The sequence below is a fragment of the Macrobrachium nipponense genome, chromosome 6 (genome assembly GCF_015104395.2).
Source record: "Macrobrachium nipponense isolate FS-2020 chromosome 6, ASM1510439v2, whole genome shotgun sequence".
NCBI lineage: Eukaryota > Metazoa > Arthropoda > Malacostraca > Decapoda > Palaemonidae > Macrobrachium > Macrobrachium nipponense.
The window spans coordinates 40,895,223-40,918,369 of NC_061108.1; the positions used below are offsets into that span (position 1 = coordinate 40,895,223).

The 23,147-nt window shown below is 41.2% G+C and overlaps 1 protein-coding gene across 5 annotated transcripts in view; it reads right to left on the reverse strand.

The window, feature by feature from the left end:
• Window positions 1-23,147, reverse strand: part of LOC135216371 (sideroflexin-1-like) — a 185,789-nt gene that overhangs the window by 9,490 nt on the left and 153,152 nt on the right. For all 5 annotated transcript variants that reach the window (XM_064251628.1, XM_064251631.1, XM_064251630.1 and 2 more), the window contains exon 8: window positions 14,004-14,188. In XM_064251628.1, the coding sequence (XP_064107698.1) occupies window positions 14,004-14,188 (185 nt within the window). The remainder of the gene's footprint in view (window positions 1-14,003; window positions 14,189-23,147) is intronic.

Below are 23,147 nucleotides of genomic sequence, written 5' to 3' on the forward strand. Positions count from 1 at the left end.
TGTTGGTGAGTTCTGGGCTGTCTGCTGGTGCTGTTGATTGTTAGTTTTTTTTTTTTTTTTAGCTAGTTTTTCAGTCAGAAGCTGTGAGAGACAGTAGTGTGGGCAGCAGTCTGGTTAAGGCATTGAGATTTATTTGAGTTGTGTTTTGTTGATTTGTTTTTTGGTTATTGTTAAGGTTGGTGTTGTTAATGGGTGTGTGTTGCCTTTTTGTGTGTTTTTTTTGTGTTAGTAATTGTTTGTGCAGTGGTCTTGAGTTGTGGTTGAGTTCCTTGTTGTTTGCTGTGTTGTTATATGTGAGGTTGTGGTTGTGTTCCTTGGTGGTTTGCTGTGTTGTTGGTTTGTGGTTGTGTTCCTTGGTTGTTTGCTGTGTTGTTGAGTTGTGCTTGTGTTCCTTGGTTGTTGTTGGGTTGTGGTTCTTGGCTGTGGTCTTCTTCTTGTTGGTGTTCCAGTGACCTCAACCAGCAGACAGCACAGGATAGCCTGGAGTATCTGGAGGTTGGTAAGTACATATGTTTTGAGTTTTTGTGTGTGTGTGTGTGTGTGTGTGTGTGTGTGTGTGTGTGTGTGTGTGTGTAGGTAGGTCAATTGTCCTGCTTGTATTCTGTAGTGTTAAGAGGAAAGTGTGAAAGAGGTTGGTTTTGGCAGCTGGAGTGATTAGGTTTATGGGGGGGGGGGGGGGGGGGGTGGGGGGGGGGGGGGGGGGGGGGGGGGGGTGGGGGGGGGGGGGGGGGATTTAGCCAGCTTGTTTTTTTAGCTTGTGATCCTGCCACAAGTTTATAAATCTGAAACGTAATGAGAAAATGAGATGGACAAATGAAAGGTTAAAGTGGAATGACACTTTAGAAATAGTAGAGGATTATGAGTTAGATAGGCGTATGAAAGAGAGTAGAAGTGTTAGTGTTAGGACTGAAGTAGCTGAGGTTATAGGGAGGCAGTTTTAGAAGGGGCGAGGTAAATGGCAGAGCGAGTGGTTGATAGGAGCATTAGAGCAAATAACGTGAGTGTAGTTAGCCCTAAAAGAGACAGGAGTGCGAGTGTCAGAAGAGTAGGGTCAGTTAGTTGTGAGCGAGAGCAGCAGTGTTACAGATGTGGTAAGCCAGGACACAAGAAGAATGAGTGTTGGTGGGCATTACAGGCGTGTTTCGGGTGTGGGCAAATGGGCCACTTAGTGAGTGAGAGTAAGAAAGATGGGGTATTATGTACTACAGGTGTGGGAAGATAGGGCATATAGTTAGTGGATGTTGGGCACCCGTGTGAACAAGATTTGCAGTAATTGTGGAAAGTGTGGGCATTACGCTAGGATGTGTAAGGAGCCGCATGTGAAGTGTGTGGAATGGAAGATCATGTGACGTGTGTGTAGGTGAAAGAGGAAGAGTCGAGCTGGGAATTTGTGAATTTAAGTGAAAAGGGGATTCAGTTGGGTGGGTCCTCTAGTACGTAACAGTATGCTCGGGAGAATGGGATAAGTGAGTGGTTGAAAGTGAATAAGTGTGAGCCGAGTGTCAGTGAGCAAACAGGTCTGGAAGATTGGCAGTTAGTGTTGGTTGAGTATGGAAGAAGGTAACGAAAGGGAATGAAAGGGAGAAATGTGAACTGCATGATAGAGGAGGTTAGGGTTAGGGTAAAAATGGTGGATAAGGTTTGTAATACGGATGACTTTGAGGGAAGGAATGACTTATAGTGTGTGTGTGGGTTTGAATTGTCAGGGTTTAGTGAGATTTCAGCAGAAAGGGAGTGAAGTAGTAAGGACTTGGTTGGCAGTATGAATGAGTCTCTTCAGGAGTTTGGCAGGAGTGTAAATGAGGTGAGTGATTTGGTGGCAGAGTTACGAGAGAAAGTAAGATAAGAGTTAGAAGGGGTAGATGAGATAGTGGATGGGATTTGGGAAGATGGTAGTGAGGGAGATGGTAATGGGAGTCTGACTGGAAGTGGTCTGGGAGAAGTGGATGGCGGTGTAACTGAGTGTGTATATGAGGGCACTCAAACAAATCCCAGGGGCCCGCGTCCAAGCATCCGTGGGTGTTGCGAGTGTAAGGAGACGTTGTCAAATGTAACGGGGAGGAAATATGGAGGAGTTATTCAAGGGCAATTTGACAACATCTTAGAGAGAGCAAGAGAGTAAGTCTCATGGTTTGTGTTGCTGTTGAGATCATGTAGTATGTATTTATGTTTTTGGTTTTCCATAAGAGAGAAAGAGGGCATTATTGGTGGATGGTTGGTTGGCGATTGAATTGGCTGTTGTTGAGTTGGGGTCCTTGGTTGTTGTGTTGTGGTCCTTGGTTGTTGTTGTGCTGTTGTTGGTTGTGTATTGGTTTGCGACGGTTGTTGGTGTCTCAGTGACCTCGACCTGCAGACAGTACATGTGTTTGTGTTTTCTGTTCCGTGTGTAGGTGGGTCAATTGTCCTGCAGGTATTCCATAGTGTAAAGAGGAAAAGTGTGAAAGAGGGAAAGTTTGGCAGCCGGATTGGTAAAGTTTATGTGGGGGGATTCTGCCTGCTTGTATTTTGAGCTTGTGATCCCGCCACAATGTAAACAGCAATACTATCAATTCATTTCTTTAAAGTGAATTAGTAAGATATTAGTTTATAAATAAAAAAAAATTATGTAAGAATGAAAGAAAATCCATTCTACCCCGCATCTGTCTTTGAACTCCAGGTAGCCAAGCTGAGGTGGCTGGGGTCCAACAGCTGTCATATATGTATATTAAGTAATGTAACAGGAGGGGGAGAGAGTTGCCGACTAGGTTGTGTTGCCCACTCAAGTTCATGTAATTTCTCTCTCTCTCTCTTTTACAGAGATGAAAGAATTCTATTGTACATGTGTATATGCTTATTAATATTTTCTCATCAACTAATTTCAAAATTCATGTGTGATAGTACTTTAAAGAAATACAATAATCTATTCATTTCACTCTTTTAAATAAGGATATCTCTCTCTCTCTCTCTCTTTTGCCACAGGAGTTACATGTCATGGTGGTAACTCTCGCCCTCTGTTTGGGCTGGAAGCGTATGTATACAGTATATCATTAAGGGTATTACTACATTTTATGGTAAAATAATAATATACAGTACTAGTTTTCCAATAATATCAAGTTTAATGAGATTAAACAATAACAATAACATTTCGCTCTCTATCTCTCGCTCTCTTACTAACGTATGTTTATTTGTTTTATAGTATAAATGATTTACCTTATAACTAATTTTCAAATATTAATAAGATTAATAAAAAAAATAGTGATTCCCAATCTTTTTATCCACTTAGAGGAAGGAGGGTGGGGGAGTAAATGACAGTTTGATATACTATTAGTGGAGGGGGGGAAGGAGTTGGAGTCTTGAAGTATTCCCCCTCTCTTCCAGTATTAATATTCTTTCTGTCTCAGAAATAATTCATAATTTCACTCTTTGATGGTCAGATATATGATGTTGCCATTCAATGGTTCTCTCTCTCTTATTGGCTGTAGGTTTATATTTTTATATTTTTAATGGTAAAATGTTTAAGATTACTTTGAAATTATAATAATATAACCTCAAAGATTAATACAGTAATAGGTTAGTAATTTAAGGCATATTTGAAGTAGGATGTTATTTAAGGTTTACATTTGGTATCTGAACTTTCAAGATAGGCAGTTATAAGCATTTTTAGTGGTGGTTCTAACTATTTGCGGGGGTGTCTGGTACACATTCCCTATGGGGGGAACACTACCTTTTCCATGGAAGCAACACTTAGTCTCAGCCCTTCTCCCTTACCAACCCCAAGGCCCTCCTTCAGTGATACCTCCCACAGTCACTGTCACCCCTCCAGCAACACTTACAGAACCTGTGGCAAGCGAGACAGACACGATCAGAGACGTCCTGGTAAGACAAGGACAGCAGAGACATGTAATGTTGATCAGAGATCCCAAGAAGCCCATCCTTGACTTAAACCACCGGTCCAAGGGACAACAGAAGGTAACATGTTTCCTCCTGCACCCTTGTCTGTAAGTGCATGTGAAGTAAAAGAGGCTGACGTTGGGGGGCTAGATGCATTCCCACTTGGATTCAGTCCCCCCCCCCTTAACATGTCTGGAAAGGGGGGAATGGACAATCTGCTGTAACCTCTGAGAGCAGTGGAAGAGACTGATTCCCCTCAATAGCCTTCTCACCATCCTTCTACATCCGTTGCCCACCTCAGGTCAGCGTTGTAGGGATAAGTCTTCCTCCACGAAGAGCAGGTGTAGCAGATCCGAATAGAGCAGGTTGGCAAGCAGCAGATCTGTGGGCTGAGACCATTCCAAGAAGAGAAGCTGTTCCCCCACCAGAAGTAGGAGAGAGTGACATCCCACACCTACATGAGGTGTTCCTATTCCAGGTGCTGATCAAGAGACAGGCAGTTTAGGAGTCAGCCAGAGAAAGTTGAAGATGTGTGTTGCACCGCTCCAGTTCCTGCCACCCAGAGCATAATTCCTTTCCTGCTAGACCTAGACAGATGAAGCAAAAGGACTCCCCACCTAGTGATACCCAGCTTCCACCCAGGAGACGAAAGCAGTACATGTAAGGACAGCATAGCAGAAACCAACACTGGACAGCATAGCAGAAACCAACACTCTGCTTCAGGGATCGTCAACCAGTGAAGAGGCGTCTGCCTCTTTCAGTGCAGAAGGCTGTTGGAGGCAAAGCTGGCTGGAATGGAAACCAAAGGACAGGATAACCTTGCAAAGTTGAAGCCATTGGAAGAAGAGGGGATAAATTAATTCCATGGCTCAGATTCATCAACACTTTGGGTTGGCAGATCCCAGCTTCCACCCCTGACAACCTTGGAGGTGAAACAGTTGTACCATCTAACATGGTCCCCTTTGGTACAGGGCCTTTTAGTGGAGCTGGACAACCTTTCATCGCAGGCCCAGAGAACTCCTTGGTTGTGGTTAAGTCTTGAGTTGTTCCTGCCTCAGCTGTCCTGCCAGAGAAGTCTGCTGCATTCCCCAAGACCTTAGAGCCTTCCATCTGCAGGTTGAAAAATCATGTTCTGCTCAAAAGGTTCAAGCAGTAGGGTCTCAGGTCTCAGGATGAACAGTGTCGAGGCCAATAATCTGGAGCTGATACTGGCTAGGACCATCTTCTGGTCTGGCAGGTACCAGGGGCCCTGGCTACAGGAAATAAGAAATAGTCATCCCAGAGCATTGGCTAGTGGTCAGGCACTACTTGGTGCCCTCAATAAAGGTCCTCTCCAACTTTGTGCATCAGGAAGGATACTTGTAGACAAAGTGGTATATTGAAGAGGAGGGAGCCATTTGACTTGTCATCCAAGTGCGCCCCCCCTCCCCCTGAGTTCATCCAAGTCCCTCCCTGAGGAAAAAAATTAAGCATATCTTAGTATAACCAGAACACTGAGCTGATTAACAGCTCTCCTAGGGCTGGCCCGAAGGATTGGATATTTACATGGCTAGGAACCAATTGGTTATCTAGCAACAGGACCTACAATTTATTGAGGGATCTGAACCACATTATATAAAAAAATGAATTTCTAAACACCAGAAACAAATTTCTCTGGCGCCACAGTTGGAGTTGAGATACCCTGTAATTGCAGGTATCCTCCTCTCAACCTCTTCACAAGCCCAGGGGAATGGACAGCAAGGGAGCCTAATACCAGTGAACATTCCTCCCCCCAGCCCAGATTCCTTTAACAGAGGCATAACAGGGGGGCCCAGCAGAGGAAATTGCCTCACAGCCATTTTGAGCATCTCAACCAGCCCAGAGGATCAAAAGCTGCCCTGGCAAGAGGGAAGGTTCCAGGTGTAGAGCCCTAGAGATGGAAGTGAAAGCTATGCTGCAGAAGGATACGTGGAAATGGTGAAGGACAACTCCCTGGGGATCTACAAACACCTCTTCTTGGTAGAGAAAGTCTCTGGGGATGGCAGGCAGTGATAGATCTAGTGACCCTGAATGGTCTTAGCATCTACCTGGGGATCTGCAGGATGCATACCTCCACATTCCCATCCACTTGAGCTCCAAGAAGTACCTGTGATTCCTCACCAAGGATGTGATTTGCAAGTTCTGACCTCTTACTTCAGTCTGACAACAGCAACCTAGGTCTTAACCAGTTTCTTCTAGCTGGCAGCATCCTGGGCACATTTAAAGGGCATCAGATTGAGGAGATAGTTGGGCAAATGTCTGATCCTCATCCCATTACAGGAGAAAGAGGAGAGGGCCAAAGGTTTGGTCTGGTTAGAGCCTTCACAGGAGAGGGTAGACAACCTGCTGAACATTCTCACAACTTGCTCCTCTTTGAAGCTTTCAGCCGGCGAAGAGGCGGCAGGTTCTCCAGGCCATCTTATTCTCACCCTAGAAACTAGGTGTGGAAGGATCTGTCAGAACACACAAAAATGGCCCTGAAGGTGAGGGAGGGCCCTCATCACCCTTATGCAGGGGATGTCCCTAAACAGGCCACCTACAGAGATGCTGGAATTCTCCGACACCTCCCAATGGGGCTGGGGTGCACACCTTAACAGCGAGTGCATTTCAGGGATGTGCAACCCGCTGATGAGAAGGAACATCATTCAGGAGATTGAGTCAACACAGTTCACTCTGCAATACTTCCAAACCTCCAATCTGTAGTTGTGATGAGTGACAACATGGTAGTCATGTTCAATGTGTACAAGCAATGAGGAATAATCTCCCTGGTACTATGCAATCGGGCGATCAAGATACATAAATAGTCGGCAACCTGGGCCCTAGAACTGATCAGTTACAATGTGGTTGCCAATCAACTCAACAATAAGGACCAGATCAACATAATGGAATGGTCACTCGGTCAGGGACAACATGAACTTTGGCTTCCCTCCATTAAGCTAAATAACAAAAGTCCTGAACAGACCCTGCCAGAACCAGGGCCATCACTGTAGCTACACACAGTGTGTTACACAAAGCAACTACATCTGCTGATAGAAGTTTCAAGGGAACTGGTCTGCCCTTCTGATGCAGGAGCACAATGGAAAGTACATCAAGCCATGGCCTTCCTCTGTCTTCATGGTTGTGGGTTATCTAGCAGCTCTTCAGAAAGAAGGACTTTTGAAAAGGGGCTGCAGTAACCATCATAGACACCCCTCAGACCACCTACATTGATATTGACCAAAGAAAGTGGACCAAATTCTATTGGTGCAGTTGAACAGACCATTATCCCCTCAAGATCTCTGTGAAGGAAGCAGATTTCGTCTTCCTCCAGCAAGAGAAGGCACTCCTGGTGGCAGTAATCAAAGGATACAGAGGGCTGTATTTTTAAACTACCAACTTCGCTGTTCAATAGAGCCTGCTTGTGAGATCCCTTCATGGAGTGGTATTTTAAAAACAGGCGAAGCTCCTCTGGGAAGAGGAATTGTACGGGAGGGTTGGTATGTCGGAGGTGATAAACATCTCATTCGGATAGGGAGACAGCTATTCTACTTCTATCCAGCTTTATGCCTATATATTTATATAAACTATCACTTACACACTTGTTTTGTGCATTAATACAATTACTACAGCAAAGTCCAGCTGGCTTTACAGCTAAGCCCACCTACTGATTACGTCACAACTATTCCTTGAAGTTGATTAGTTGGAAATAGTTGCAAAAAATTCTTCAATCTATGGTTCTTTTCATCTTCATTTATTTTGTAATAGTTGTTTTTTTGCTGACCTAAAATACAGGCAGTCCCTGGTTACCGGCAGACTCAGTTAATGGCAATCCGGTTTTATGACACCTGTCTCAGATTATGGCAATCCAGTTTAGCGCCATAAAATTGGTGATTGGCGCCTTAACAGGCCAGGTTTTGGTTATCCGTGCCATAAGGTGCTGAAAATAGAGCTATGGTGCCATATCATACCTGACAGATGCGCCATTAACCGGTTATCGGCACCAAATCAGAGAAATCATAGTTAGGGCCTAGGACTCCAGTGTGGGTGAGAAGCACCATAGAAGAAGAATCACTCCTACAGGGCCTGAAGGTGGGCATGTGGAAGCAGCACTCGTTTACGCTCTTCATTCTAAGAGACCTGGCTCACAGATCCCTGGATACATTCACCTTGATCCTATGGTGGCAGCCCAGGAAGTGATAAAAGGGCTTCAAACCCCAAAAAGGATACTGCCATGGATGTACAGGGTCAGTAGAAGTAATGTCTAGAGGAATTGGTGAATAATGGGATGAATTAGTTTCTTTTCATAGTATATATATGTTAATCTCTGGTAGAATGACCTCAAAAGATCTGAGGGTACCTTTCAGGCCAAAAACACACACACACACACACAAAGGCATGCTCTCCTTGTGGTAGCAGGGAAAAGATTATCCTTCCTCCTAAGGATGAGGCAACATTTATTAAAGCGTAGGTTCACTTTCCCGTCGAAACAAATAAATTTTATAAAATAATGTGTTAAATTTCTCTTAAGATATAAACCATAGGTTTCATTAAAAATTTATCTTTTCTCTTCTGCCCTTTGCCTTCTGATCTTTACCATCATAGGGCTGGAGTAATGAGAGAAAGTGAATCAACTCTCAATTTGGGCAAGCTAGGCTGACTCAGGTCACACACCCCACAGGCCTACCTGATATAATTTTTTGTTTTTTCTAGTTAGTGACAGCATGGAAGCTAAGGTTCCATATCCTAGGAAAAACAAATGATTTTTTTAATTTATTTTAACAAGTTTTGAATCATGACTACCCCAATCGACTTACTCTCGAGGTTTGATGAAACATCTAGCTCTCCAAGAGGAAGAAAGGAAAATGATGGATTCTACAGCCATGACTTTCAGGTTCCCAAAGCATTGGGCAATTGGAAGCTGGTGATAGACCTGTTGACTCAACCTTTTCTCAGGAAGACTGTTCAAAATGGAAACACCTCACACAGTACTTCAAACCATCAAGGAGAATCTCAAGGATGCATATTTTCAAGTTCCAATCCATCAATCTCCCTTTAATTTTCTGTGCTTCAGCCTGGGAGAGATAGTCTGCCCATAGTACAAGGTTCATTGCTTTGGCCTTTCAACGGCTCCACAAGTCTTCATCAGAATGTTCATCCTAGTTTTGATGTGCTCATCCTCAGGGAATACTACAACTCTTGACAAATGGCTATCCCTGACAAGTTCTCTTATAGAGCTAATCCAAGATAGGGACTGTCTTCTCCAATTTTGTCACCGCTTACGCAGCTTGATAAATTTGGAAAAGTCAAACTTCATACCCAGTCAATAGATTCTTCACCTGGGCATGGCAGCAGCAAAGGTACAGGCAGTCTGTGGTTATTGGCAGACTCAGTTGTTGGAGATTCAGTTTTATGGCGCTTGTTTAGCGCCATAAAATCGGCGATTTACGGTGCCACAAACGGGACAAGTTCTGGTTATTTGTGCCATAAGGGTTCTTATGGCGCACCATAAGGATGCTTATGGTGCCGATAACCGGTTATCGGCGCCATAAGCACCTTTATGGCCCCCTAAATCACTGAGTTTTGGTTAATGATGGTTTTCGCATATCGGCACACCCACCAGGAACGGAATCCCCGCCGATAACCGGGACTGCCTGTATTCCCATCAAACCAATGCCTTTAAGGAAAGTTCAGGAACTTTAACCAGTCTTTCATGGCCAAACAGAAGCAACCTGCTGGTCAGGTCATACTAAGAGAAATTATAATTTCTCATAGTCAAATCCACATACACTCTCTCCAATAGACTTAAAAAGTTTCGGTCCCATTCAAAAGATTCACTTGCTCAAAGTTCCTCTCACAGCCAAAGTGAAAAAGGACTTAGCCTGGCAGCTGGACGACAGGAACTTGGCCATAGGAGTGCCCTTTCATTCTTCCCCCCCAGAAACTCTTCTGTTCTATGACACCTTTTATGAGGATTGGGAAGCACACTTGGAAGTTCTCTCAACATCAGGGATATGGGATCACCAAGGAAACCACTTCATATCAACATCATGGAGATGAAAGCTGCCTTCCTAGCACTACAGTAATTTCAAAAGAGGGTAACAGGGCACTCCATGATTCTAATAATTGACAACACTACACGGCGGTACCTTGTCAACAAACAGGGAGGACTTAGTCTCGTCACCTTCATGACTTGATGGTGTAATTGCATCAACAGGAAGTCTCAGGAAGTGGCAGAAAGGCTTTTCCTTCTATGGGGAAGGTCACCATTAGACCTTTTTGTGACCAGACACAATAAGAACTAGAGCTATTTTGTTTAGTTGTTCCAGATCCCTGGGCTGTGGCAGAGGATGCCCTTTACATCCTTGGTACAATCTGAATGTCTATGCTTCTGTTGTTGTGGATGGCGAGATTTTGAGTCTTAGTCATAAATTCCAGGACAATTTTGAAGTGAGTGGAACTGCCTGATCGCACGCACATGGGCAAGAATATGGGTTGTCCCGATGACGTGCTGTAACCTTCTTCAAGGCCAAGGCCTCTATGTGCGAAGGAGATTGAACAATGGACATCCTTGATGCTTTCCCAGGTGAGTGGACTCAGGAGTGGGCATCGTGTCTCGGGATCCTGGAACAGACCGTGCAGGGGGTGAGAAAAAACCTGCACACTCACTCAATAGGCCATGCTCTGTCTGTGGACTGCGAGGGCTGAACAGATCTACACAGGTCGGTAGGACCCAAGGCGGAACCTTCAGTGGCACTGATCTGGGCTGGGAGACGAGCATGCAGAGCATCCAAGGCACTGTTATGTGCAATGAATGTTGTTGCTAGACAGAGATCTGAGAGAAGAATGAGCTTTCACTCCAAATCCCTGAAGAAACATGCAGCAGAAGATTCTTTACCAAACCTGGAAGATTACTTTAATGTCTGGGATTTGTGCCTAGGGAGTCTGCAGCCACAGGAGACCCATGCCCTTGGACTCGTCTGGTAGAAGCAGTCTTCTCCTTCTGGTTTGTATACAGAATGGGACCTTTGGAAGGAGAAGGGGAGGAGGTGAAGACAAAAGATGAAGACGACAACAATGATGAAGGTGATGATGAAGAACGGTGCCTCTTCTTGAGTTTCTTCGTACAATCTTGTTTGTGCTTCATCAAAACTTCTAGGAGAAGACGCTTCAGAGTGAAAGATGCCACATGGAACTTGGATGTCAACAGGATTGGAGAATGATGTATGTGGTTCCTGTCAGCTCTGTAACTGAGGCCAAAATTACTGAGGCAAAAGGCCCAGTTACTGACGCTGTGGTGGCAGAAGTCCCCTTAGAAGCACTACAGTGAGTGATCAAATCCTGCACTGAGGCTGGGGAGACCTAGGGATGGCCAAAGATCCCCAAGTTCCTTGAACATCTGTTACCAGTTTGAATATTTTCCTAGCCTAATTTTTCCTTTTTAGCACAAATGCGCAATCTACCCACCTGTTCACGTTCTCCAATCCCAGTATACTCCAGCTTAAGACTTTTAACAACACCACACGACTTACAACCCAAAACTCATTGGACTGCACAGCTAATTCATCATGATCATCTTTAATCAACATTCGTCACTGGTGAGTAACCTATTTACACGTACTAGTATAAAAAAAAAATTTGTAATGTTCATATATATATTCTCTCTCTCTCTCGTAAAAAGAGAACTGGACGTCTTAAATATGGGGGGACTGGATTATTTTCACATTCGTAACTAAGTCATACAGTGCGTACTTAAGTATTTATAAGCATAAAATGTAAGATTTACTTTAAAATAGTATCAATAATATTTCAAAGATTAATATGAACCATAATAGGATGATATTTTAATGTATACTTGATGTACGGTGGTATTTTTACGGATACTTTGGTGTTTCCCCCGTTCAAGATAAAAGTTTATAAGCATTTTTAGAGGCAGGGGGTTCTAAACATTTGCGGATTCAAAACATTTGCAGGGGGGTCTGGTAAGCATCCCCCATGAATACGGGGGGAACCACTGTATTATATTTACAACTGTACTCCTGGCAGTGGGGTTGGGTGGGCTGATGCATATGAGTACATGTCACGTGACATTTGTCAGTCCATTAGGCTGCTTACATTGTGCAGAGAAAGGGGGGTGGAGCTTAGACACTCAACTAGGAGAGAGCTCTCATTCACTTGTTTGGAGGTTTAATTAGCGGCTGTATATATTTTTTGGTCAGAGCCCCCACCGCAACTTTGGCCAACCATGTATCACTTTATTGCCCCCGTGACCTTAATATGGGCCAAGACAATGAGTCAACAGATAATAGCAGAGATATGTGCATTGAAGCAATCTGGCCTCAAAACAAAGCAGATATTGAATCAGCTGGGTGTGAGGAGGCATTCAGTTTGATGCTGGGTTGTCAGATTTAACGAAGGTCTCAACCACGAGATTTTGTCTCGTAAAAAGCGCCCTCGTATGCCTAAGAAGACCTCTGATCAAAGTTTGACTGTCCTCAAGCATCAATTACTTTCTAATTGATGCTTGAGACTGTCAAACTTTGATCAGAAGCCTTCTTAGGCATACCAGGGTGTTCTTTCCCAAGATGGAATTTCATGGTTGCAAGCTCATTTGTAAGTTGGGTGGTACTTGTATTTTACAGTGCTGGTGGCAAATTAAAAACATTGTGTAGCGTACCGTATTAAGTACAGGCAGTCCCCAGTTATTGGTGGGGGTTCCATTCTTGGTGGGGTACTGATAAGTGAAAACTGCCATTAACCCAAACTCAGTGGTTTATGGCGACCCTGTTGGGTATGTTAAGGTGCCATAACTCAATTATTGGCACCTAAAACTGTGTTGCCAGTAACCGAGGACTGCCCAGGCAGTCCCCGGGTTACGACAGGTTCAGCTTACGATGTTCCAAGGTTAAGGCACTTTTCAATTATATTCATCAGAAATTATTTCCAGGGTTACGATGCATGTTCCAGGGTTACGACACCTACAACGCTCATCTGGCAGATGAAATATGACACCAAAAATGCTAAATAATCAATATTTGAAGTTTTTTTTGGATAAAAAATGCAATAAGAATGCACTTTACATAGTTTTCAATGCACCCAACGCATTAAAAGTAAGGTTTTCTTAGGATTTTTGACGATGTTCCCGCTTACGGCGTCTCAAGAACGTAACCCCCGTCGTAACCCGGGGACTGCCTGTACTGACAAGGTCACGTGAGGAAAGGTACATAGTTGCCCTTGCACATCTGTGGATTTTTCCTTGCCCTTATCTGGATTTTGTCATTATCCGACAGGGCTTGTTGGCTCTGTAAATCTAGATAATCGAGGGATTGCTATACAATCTTAAACTATAATAAAATATTCTAGGTCTCTTGCTGAAGGCCAGCATCTGAAATAAACTTGAAAATAGCACCTTTATTATATGTACACTACTAATTCTCCAAAAATCTTGAATACCGTGTACCAGCCATCCTTGTCTTGGGCCTCAAAGATTAGTCCATTTCTATAATCTCTTAGACTTTGGCATTTGGCATTTAATTAAGAAATGTGAAAAAGGCTAATAGTACAGATATAGTAAATGAACTATATTAATAAGAACTGGCACACTGTTGATTTGTTGAGCAATGCATGTGATAATAATATATAATAAAAGCATTCAGAAGTTTCACAGTTTCATGCAAAGTGAGATACACCTGTGAATCCATATGGCATGTGGGTGGAAGGCTATGTTCCTTCTGAAAGATAAGTTTAAGGAAATGCCCAGTAGTGTACTTGAAATTACAGAAAATTTTTTTTCTGTGGTCTCCAAATTCATAATGACTACACATACAATTATCAATGACCAGAGGCTACTGTAAGCTGTGATAAGAATAAAATTGTCTGTACTGAAATGTTTAGGGCAATGTACCCCAGAAAGGCAGGATATGCAATTATATAACATACAATATTATATAGGGCGTAATCCCAAAATACATTACTATACCTCAATACTATTAGAAAAAAAGCACCCACATTTTAACAGCTGCAGCAAAATATTTCTTTTAATAAAGACTTCAAGAATTTTGGTGTACCTGTATAAATAATGATGCGAAGTTTTGTTAAATACAAACACTAAGCATTCACCAGTGCTAAATGTGACTTACACTGACTTCTGGTTCCAGACTTGATAAAGCAATTGAGGCCTTTTGAGGGAAAAGGGCACAACAAGCTGGTGTAGCAAATGTCAGGCAAACACCACAGAGTGCTACTTGCAATGGAGCCGCGATCCAAGGCATACGTTTCAGAGTGCCACGCTTCTCAAGAATGTTCATCAAAATAGGGGGAAGTACTGAAAGATAAGGAATAAAACGTTAATATTGGTTATATGCACCATACTTTAATATGATGTGCAGTTTCCTAGCATTTAAATTCCTACTGAAAGATTTATCTTTGTTAGAACTATGTTTTAAAGGCTGGAAAACTCTAGCCTCAAGCTCATTTCAATGCCCGAATAACAGGGATAAACACGGAAATAATTAAAAAAAAACTGTAAATCATTGTTAAAGGCTAAAGACACTTTTTATGTTCATAAATAACTCATGAAAATTGAATACAGAATACTAAAAGGACTGAAAACTTTTTCAAATACCAATCTCACAAGACATTTATATATGATCAAATATGCACCTTTTCAACGGGTGTATTCTTTTCAAGATGACAAGCTCTTGCTCATCACATATTCTATAACATACCATGGATCCCACAAAATAATATGAACTACATAGCTGTAAAACATAAAAGGCTTTTTTACAGACATTACCCTACTTACAGTCTTTTGCTCTGGGTGCCTATTCTGCTAGCAAGAAGTTTGGCAAAAAACCTGTTCCTTTAACCCCTTCTCTGATAATTTCTAGTATTCTCATTATTCTTTTTCTTCTTTCAACCTTAGCAGTCCCACTGTAAAGCAGGGTAAGCTGCTCAAGTCAAATTTCTCCATCTATTTCTATTTCTTGCATCTTCCCCCTGTCCCACCTCACCCTTATCCCTCCCCACCACATCCATCCATTTAATCCAGACACCCATCACTGGGACGTTCTTAGCCCTCTTAATTGGTTCAACCTCCTTCTCTTATTACATGGCCATAGTATCTCAGACAAGCTTCCCTAGCTTTCTCCATTACATTACATACACAACACATTCTTCTTATATCTTGACTCTCCCTCCTTTTCAGTAGCGATATTCCAGCAATCCATCTCACCATCCTCATCTTAATTCTTTCCAAAAGTCCCTCCTCTTTCCTCTTAAGTGGCCAAGTTTCTACCCCATATAGTAATAATATGGGCCTGATAACTCTTATAAATGTTAATTTTGAGCCTTAATGACATTTCTTGTCTAAAACAACACATTACTTCTCTCCATTTTCACCATGCTTCTTTCACTCTCTGTATCACTGCTTTCTCAGTACCTCCCTCCAAGTAGATAAAGTCATTGTTCTGTTTTAGCATTGTACCATCTTCCACTTAAATGTTTACTTATTCATGCCCTCCTCTACTACTAATCATTAGCTCTGACTTTCCACTGTTCACTTTCAATCCTTTCTTGCAGTTCTTCATCTGTGTCTGCAATAATGATTAAAACATAAGCAAACGTCAGTTCCTGCACCACAGTTCTTCGTTATTCCCTAATTCTGATGTCAGTGTCTATAACACTGAGGAACAAGAATGGACTCGGAGCTGATCTCTGATGGAGGCCAACCTCCACAGGGAATGCCTGTTTCCCCATATTTTTTCCGTACAGTGGTTCTTGCCCCCCTCTTACATCATCTTCACTAACCTTACCAACTTCTCTTGTACTCCTCTCTTTCTCAAATACCAATAGACTAGTACTTTTCTTGGTACCCTGTCATATGCTTTTTTAAGAACCACAAGACATAAACTTACCTGTTTCCTTCTAGATACTTCTCTTCGACTCGTCTCACTATAAAAATAGCATCCACTGTGCTCTTTTGCAAACCCAAACTGCTGCTCATGTATATCTATCCTCTCTCTTAATCTTCCTTCTACTGTTCTTTCTAATATCTTGAATACATGCTCCAAAAACTTTATTCCTCTTTAGTTCCCACAATTTAATATATCTCCTTTTTGTTTATACATTTTAACCTTTTCTAATAGTGTGCGCAACCACTCTTTGCCCAGATTTCCTAGTGCTTTAATATTTCTATTGTTACCTCTGACTTTCCTGCAGCTTTATTTACTTCTCTTTTCTATAAGCATTCTCAACTATACACTCTGATGTTTCCTATCGGTCTTTCTATTGGAGTAACTTTTTCCAGTTCTTCACACTCATTCTCCTTGTTTAATAGTTGTGAAAGATATTCTTTCCATTTTCTCTTCACTTCCCATTCTTCAGTTAAGTCTGGCTTCTACTTTGCAGTCACTACCACTATCTGTTTCCCCTCTTGTCTGTCTATACACTGCTCTCTTGTTTGCCAGTTGATATCTTCTTCCCACCCTCTTCTGGCTATATTCTTTTCCTTCACAACTGTTTGAACCTCTTGATTCCACAACTGTTTCTTTTTCCTGTTGCTGCTTACCATTGTCCTACCACAGTTCTCTGCTGATGCTGGCAGCACAATCTCTTCCATATCATCCCATGTTTCCTCAGGCTATTCTGACATTCCATGTACATCTTCTTCCCTGGCTCTTTCCACTTTACTTCTGAACTCTCTTGCCTTCTCTCCCTTCACCTTCCAAGTTTTAATCCTTCTATTCCTGGCGGGGACTTTTCTTTTCTGTATTGCTTTCAACGTAAAATCTGTCATTACCAGTTTATGCTGAGCTTGACAGATTCATTAGGAATAACCCTACAATCCATAATGATTTTCTTGTTTTCTTTCCTAACCAAACATGTTAAAAAGTATCTAATCCTTCAGGCCAGCCCCAGGAGAGCTGTTAATCAGCTCAGTGATCTGCTTAAACAAAGATATACTTAAGTTACTCAAGAGAATACTCTAGATAATCAGGGAAGGGGTTAAAGTAACAAGTTGTTGTTCTTCCTTATGTCCTTTGCAAAACTTCTTATTAGCAGAATAAGTGCCCAGAGCAAAATTTTAATGTAAGCATCATCAAAATTATGCACCACATATTAAAATCCAACTTCCAAACAAATCAAGATGTGAACATCCATTCAGAATGAAACACCTTTCCAAGTAGGGTAGTGTGTTTTGTACACACAAATAAAATTAAGAACAGATATTCATGGAAAAGGTAGATCATTAGAAAAAAAAACATTTAAGAACATATATTCACGGAAAAGGCAGATCATAATCAGAAATAAAAAACATTAAGAACACCTATTCATGGATAAAGCAGATCGTAATTAGAAAAAAAGTCTCGGCTGAAGTATTGACCATTATGTATGACCAAGATACCATGTTTAAGTGGTTATCAAATGCCTTGCTAGCAGGGGGAATGGAAATCAAATTCATCTGTGGTTGGAGTTCTCAGACTTGTAGCCCATTTCGAAATCTTTTGAGCCTCTTAAGAGCCTAAGCAGTGAAATAAATACTTGGTAATTAGTAAACTGCTTAAAACCAAATTGGATGAGGACATGGGACTAGCAACTTTATCTGTCTACCCAAAACTGTTGGATGAACCTCTTAAAAGGGGAAGAGACAAACGGTTGAAGATATAAAAGCCCATCACTCAAATAGGCCTTAGTATTTGTGATTTTTGGACTGTCCCAACACTACACTTATCACTTAATTAATCAATATTAACTTGGCACACGTGCCACACATTGCAATCAAAAGCCTTTCCTAACTTTGTGTAATCTACAGTACTCATCAAAATAATAAACCGTGTAACGCCACCAGTTTTATTATTCTGGTGAGAAAAAAATTGTATTTTTGAGGGTGAATAAATTGAAACAGAATAATATGCCTGCTACATCCTCAATGAGCATAACATTCCAGTTTATTATTGTTCATTTTGAAGGTGGCTGTCATTGTGGATAGCATATCATGTGTGACTGTGCTATTGTACTCCTGCTATTGTTAATTTATTATGGCAAAACAAAAGACATCATCTGAAATTATTGCTCACATAATAGTTTGAAGGAATCTAGCCTTCAAATCAGATACAGGCAGCCCCCGGTTATTGGTTCCATTCTCGGAGGGGTGCTGATAAGCGAAAACGGCCATTGATTGAAATTTAGTGATTTAAGATGCTTATGGCACTCATAACCGGTTGTCAGACCCATATGCACCATTATGATGCTTCTGTTAGGTATGCTATGGTGCCATAAGTCATTATTGGTGCCTTATGGTGCACCATAAGGCTTTTTATGGCACCGGTAACCAGAACTCGGCCCGTTATGGAGGCATTAATCGCCAATTTTATGGCGCTAGACAAGCCCCATAAAACCAGATCGCTGATAACTGAGGACTGCCTGTATAGTGAATCAGACTGGTGTTAGTGAGAGGAGTGTTCAGAAGTACATGGCGAGATTCGGGGAGGGTGATAGTACAGACACCCTAAGGATTTGAAACAGCCTGGACGACCCCTTAGGACCTGTAAAATGGCTGCAGGTGTGCTGAGGAGTGAGTTATAACAAAAGCCTCATTTAACATCTTACATAGTGAAGAAACCAAACCCTGATGTATTCAGTGAGGGTGTCCAGGCTGCTTTAAAGGCTTAGGGGTGTCCGAGCTGAGCCTCGCCACATACTTCCGAACACTCCTCTCACTAACACTAGTCTGATTCTCTATGTCTTTGGTTTGAAGGCCAGATAACTGATGATATATCTTTTGTTTGCCCATAATAAATGAACAATAGCCAATTTATACTGTGGAACAGTGAAAATGTGCAAGAACAACAGCGCGGTCACCATAGATATAGAGGGGAGAGATTGGACAGACAGGTGACGATTGTGTGCGCATAAGGTGCCATTGTCATGTGATGATTCTCAGAAATGGCAGTGGCAGAGACAAGCAGGAACAAAGCCACTTCTGGCACCCAGTGCTGGGCCATCAACTGTGTTGCATATACAAACAGGATCACACAATAACAGGGGATCATATGTGTTACATCACAGTCAACTTGCAGTCAATTACATGTCTGCTTTTTGAGCTAATAAAATAATGAATGTTGTAATAAGGTTTTTATTGAAGCCTATTTGACATTAAATTCATGTAGCCTAATAAATTAGCATGTAGGGTTACTATCAGTCCATATAACTATGGTTAAGTCTGACAATTTTCCCCACTACTAGTGCTGCAGTTTTAAGTGTTAATGAAGTGTGAGACTGTTATTAATCATATTATCAATAAGTTCTCAAACCTCCTTGTATTCAGAGGACTCAACTGAATTTGATCTGCCAGAACACTTAAGGTAGTAGGCTATTCTTCAATTTTACCACACTAATTTTTACTCTATACATACTTCAAATTTATACAACATTATAGCTTCACAAGTAAACTACCAACTAGCTAGCCTACAAGTAAACTTGAACAACTAGCCAGTCTACCATGGTTGATCATCAAATGATCAAGAGTAGCCTAACCTTACCTTAGCAAAGGTAGCCTAATTTGGCATAACCTTCAGGGATGCTGATATTTTCCCTATCTGTCCCTCTTGGCTAGCTATGAAATTCTTAAGTTATTCTTACAGGCTATCCTAACTTAGACTGTACAGTGTAAATAAGTATGATGCATTACAGGTCAGTATGACTGTGACATATTACATAGCTTTATGTATGTACCTCCTGGTAATAATTGCACTTGAAGCTGTACAGACAGCTTCTATGTTATGGTTCAAATGCTTTGATCTGGGTCTGTAAAGTACATACAGTGTATTTTCCCCCCGAATCACAACTGAATGAATATGAGTTAAAGTATCTCTTATAAGATGTGTGAGTAGCCTTGTAGGTTCAAATATGCCTTTGTCTGCAGGTCAGTGTAGTAGCCAGTTGTTAATAATATGCAAGATTCAGGACTGATTTTTGTCAATTTTGTGTTTCAAGATTTCCTGATAAAAACAAATAGCAAGACCACTACCTTACTTAGGTTAGAAACTGCAGATAGGATAAAGAGCCAAACTATGGAACACTCATATTGCAGCAAGCATTTTCTGCCAAAAAACATTTTCAAACCTCCTGGTATGCATGAGTTTAAGTTTCTGCAACAGACTTTGAAGTCCAGAATATGTAAAGAGGCAACAATGTGGCTACCAATGTAGATTTAGTCCAATAAGAAGTAACCAGAGGGGGGGCAAGCCGGGATATACATCTGTACTGAACGGCAAGATTTATACAGCTCGCAAACTTAAAGATTAATTGTATCCCTATAAATACTATTAGACACAGTAAATTTTAAAATTCAATAAAATGATTGTACTGACTACTGAAAATTGGCTGTTAGGTATCAGGCTATTAAACCTGGGCTGCTATTATAATAATAATAATAATAATAATAATAATAATAATAATAATAATAATAATAATAATAATAATAATATCACTATGGATCAAGCTTATATAAGATGGCAGCGTTAGAGATGACTATTGTATCATGCTGTTGTCAAATTTTACTGCCTGTCCGTTTGACCCATAAATAAAGAACGATAATAATTAATTCTGCCTCTAAAGATTAAAACTAAATTTATGATGGTAAGAAATGCACACAATGCAAGCAAATTTGTCAAATTTATTGCTCAAGTCTGTAAGAACTACAGCAGACAGCATAAGTATTTTTATTTCTACGTATAGTACACATTGTTCTTGGTAAATGCTGCAAAGATCATTTACCAATCTTTAAAGACTGTTGAGAAAATTGGCTGTCAATACAGCATGATCGTTATGTTGTAATGTTGACATAGCTGCAAAACTTTATAGCTTATCTGTAGAGGAAATATACCAGCAAAACTAAATATTTTGATATCTGCAAACGGTACATATTGTATTTGGAAAAATGGTGCATAAGTCATTTGACAGTCTTGGGAGGACAGCTGAGAAAATAAGTTTTAAATAGTACTATACAGGGTTTCCCATTAGATTATGAGTTGCGTAATTGTTTACATTATAATCGTCCCTTAGCCATGGTGGCAGGCAGTGCATATCACAAACTGGTTTGGCTACTATAGGCTGTCCAATCTCTCCACTCAATATCTATGGCTGTCACACATGAAATGTCATGCTCACTGAGGATGCTCAAACATTGCATTATTCTTTCTCAATTTATTCACCCTCTAAAATACCTTCTTCTTTTGCCAGAACAATAAACCAGGGTGGTGTTACCTGGTTTTTATTTTGATGATTACATACTCCAGATGTGGTCGTAAGTTCACTGGGCTGTTGGGAGTGTATGATGGGTTTATATTATAAGACTTGGGTTTATATTATAAGACTAAAGTTTTATAAAAGGAAAAAAAAAACATTTATTAAATTACTACAATCAGGACGTCAGTGGCATGGTCAGTATGGTGTTGGTTTACCGTTGGTTTACCATCTCAGTGGCTACGAGTTCGATTCTCAGGCATTCCACTGAGGTGGAAAGATGTGTATTTCTGGTGATAGGAGTTTACCATCGACATGGTTTGGAAGTCACATAAAGCTGTTGCTGTTGGTCCCGTTGCTGAATAACCACTGGTTCCATGCAACGTAAAAACACCATACAAACAAACATCAATTACACAGTACTAATCAAAATGAAACCATTTATGTGGGGGGAGGGGGGGGACTAAGCTCCTAAATAACCCCAGAATAATGCTTGAGACCTGAAGGATACAGGAGAGCAATTGCTGATTGATTATGGGTCACAGACCAAGACTGATAACTCAAGAGGGTGGATATTATTCAGATGAACCCTATTTTACTGTACTGGCTTATTGATGAACCTGGAAAGTAAAGACACTACCAATCATGTAAGAGATGTGGAAAGAAGCTAATAATACCAGAAGCATACTTCTCTAGGATGCCAATAATGAACAGATCAGAGGTGAAACTCCGGAAGAGGGAATAGTTCACCCTCAGTCATACTCCCAAAATGTAAACTTTGGACCACTGAACCTGAAGAACATGTATACAATCATTTGAGTTAAATCTTCAAGTAGAGAAGGCTCTTAATCACACTATGTAAATCTTTCTTGCACCATTTGACACTAGTTGCTAAAGGCTTTGAAGGTTACCTACCTTGGCTAATATTCATGACCACCTACTTTAAGTAAAGGTAATAACATTCTGGTAATTCATTATATAATTTTTTGGTGCCCAGAACCAATATAGTACTTCAAGTAAGTATGGGTGACTGTTAAAGAGGCCAATTTCTTTTTTTTTTTTTTTTAAGCTAAAGCTCATGATTACTTCTGCACAAGCTGAGAACATAGCTAGGGCTTAGAAGCCAGCAGATCGTAACTAGAGTAACTGAGGCCTTACACGGATGTCAGGATAGTTACCCATCCAACACACTTGAATGACAACACTGACCATAACCAAGCTCACAAGCAGTGCCTGGTCTTTCATTTTTATTTAACATGTTACAATTCTCTGGTATGGGAACCATTTACCAGGGGTCCAGTCCTATTTCCAATTTCCACTGCCACAAAGGTATACAGGCAGTCCCTGGTTAACGGAGACTCGGTTAATGATGATGTGGTTTTACAGTACAGTGATACCTCGACATATGAAAGGCTAAACTTACGAAAAACTCGAGATACGAAAGCAAATACGAAGATTTTTTTTTGCTCTACATACGAAAATTGTTCAAGATACGAAAGGTTGTTGCTGTAAAGTCCCGAGATTTCCCCGGACCACCGATAACAATTTTAAAACTCGTGCGCCACCAACTTAGTAGACTCGCCACCATCCTTCCGCTCTCCCATTGGTTCCTGATACTAGTCACCGCCATAAGATCCTGCTCTTCTATTGGTCAGCATCTCTCCCATGATCCCATCATGCATCTACATAGCAGCGTGCTTTTTCGGCCACTCGGCGGCATCATCGGTATCGTAAGCACGGGGAATTTGTTCGTTCTATACAATTTCGTTTAACGTAAATTCGTTAGTGATTTCGTTGTAGTACTACTTTATCATGTTGTATGAGAATTTTACTACATACGTATATGTACTACATAACTTAATTACGTACAGTATATATGTAATGATGGGTCCCAAGAAAGCTGAAGTAGGAAAAAAGAGGATGCTTTCTTTGGAGACAAAAATGGAGATAATAAAAAAGTATGAAGCTGGCATGTGATTGAGTGTGATCGCCAAGGAATACGGCCGAAATCCGTCGACAATAGGCACCATCCTTAA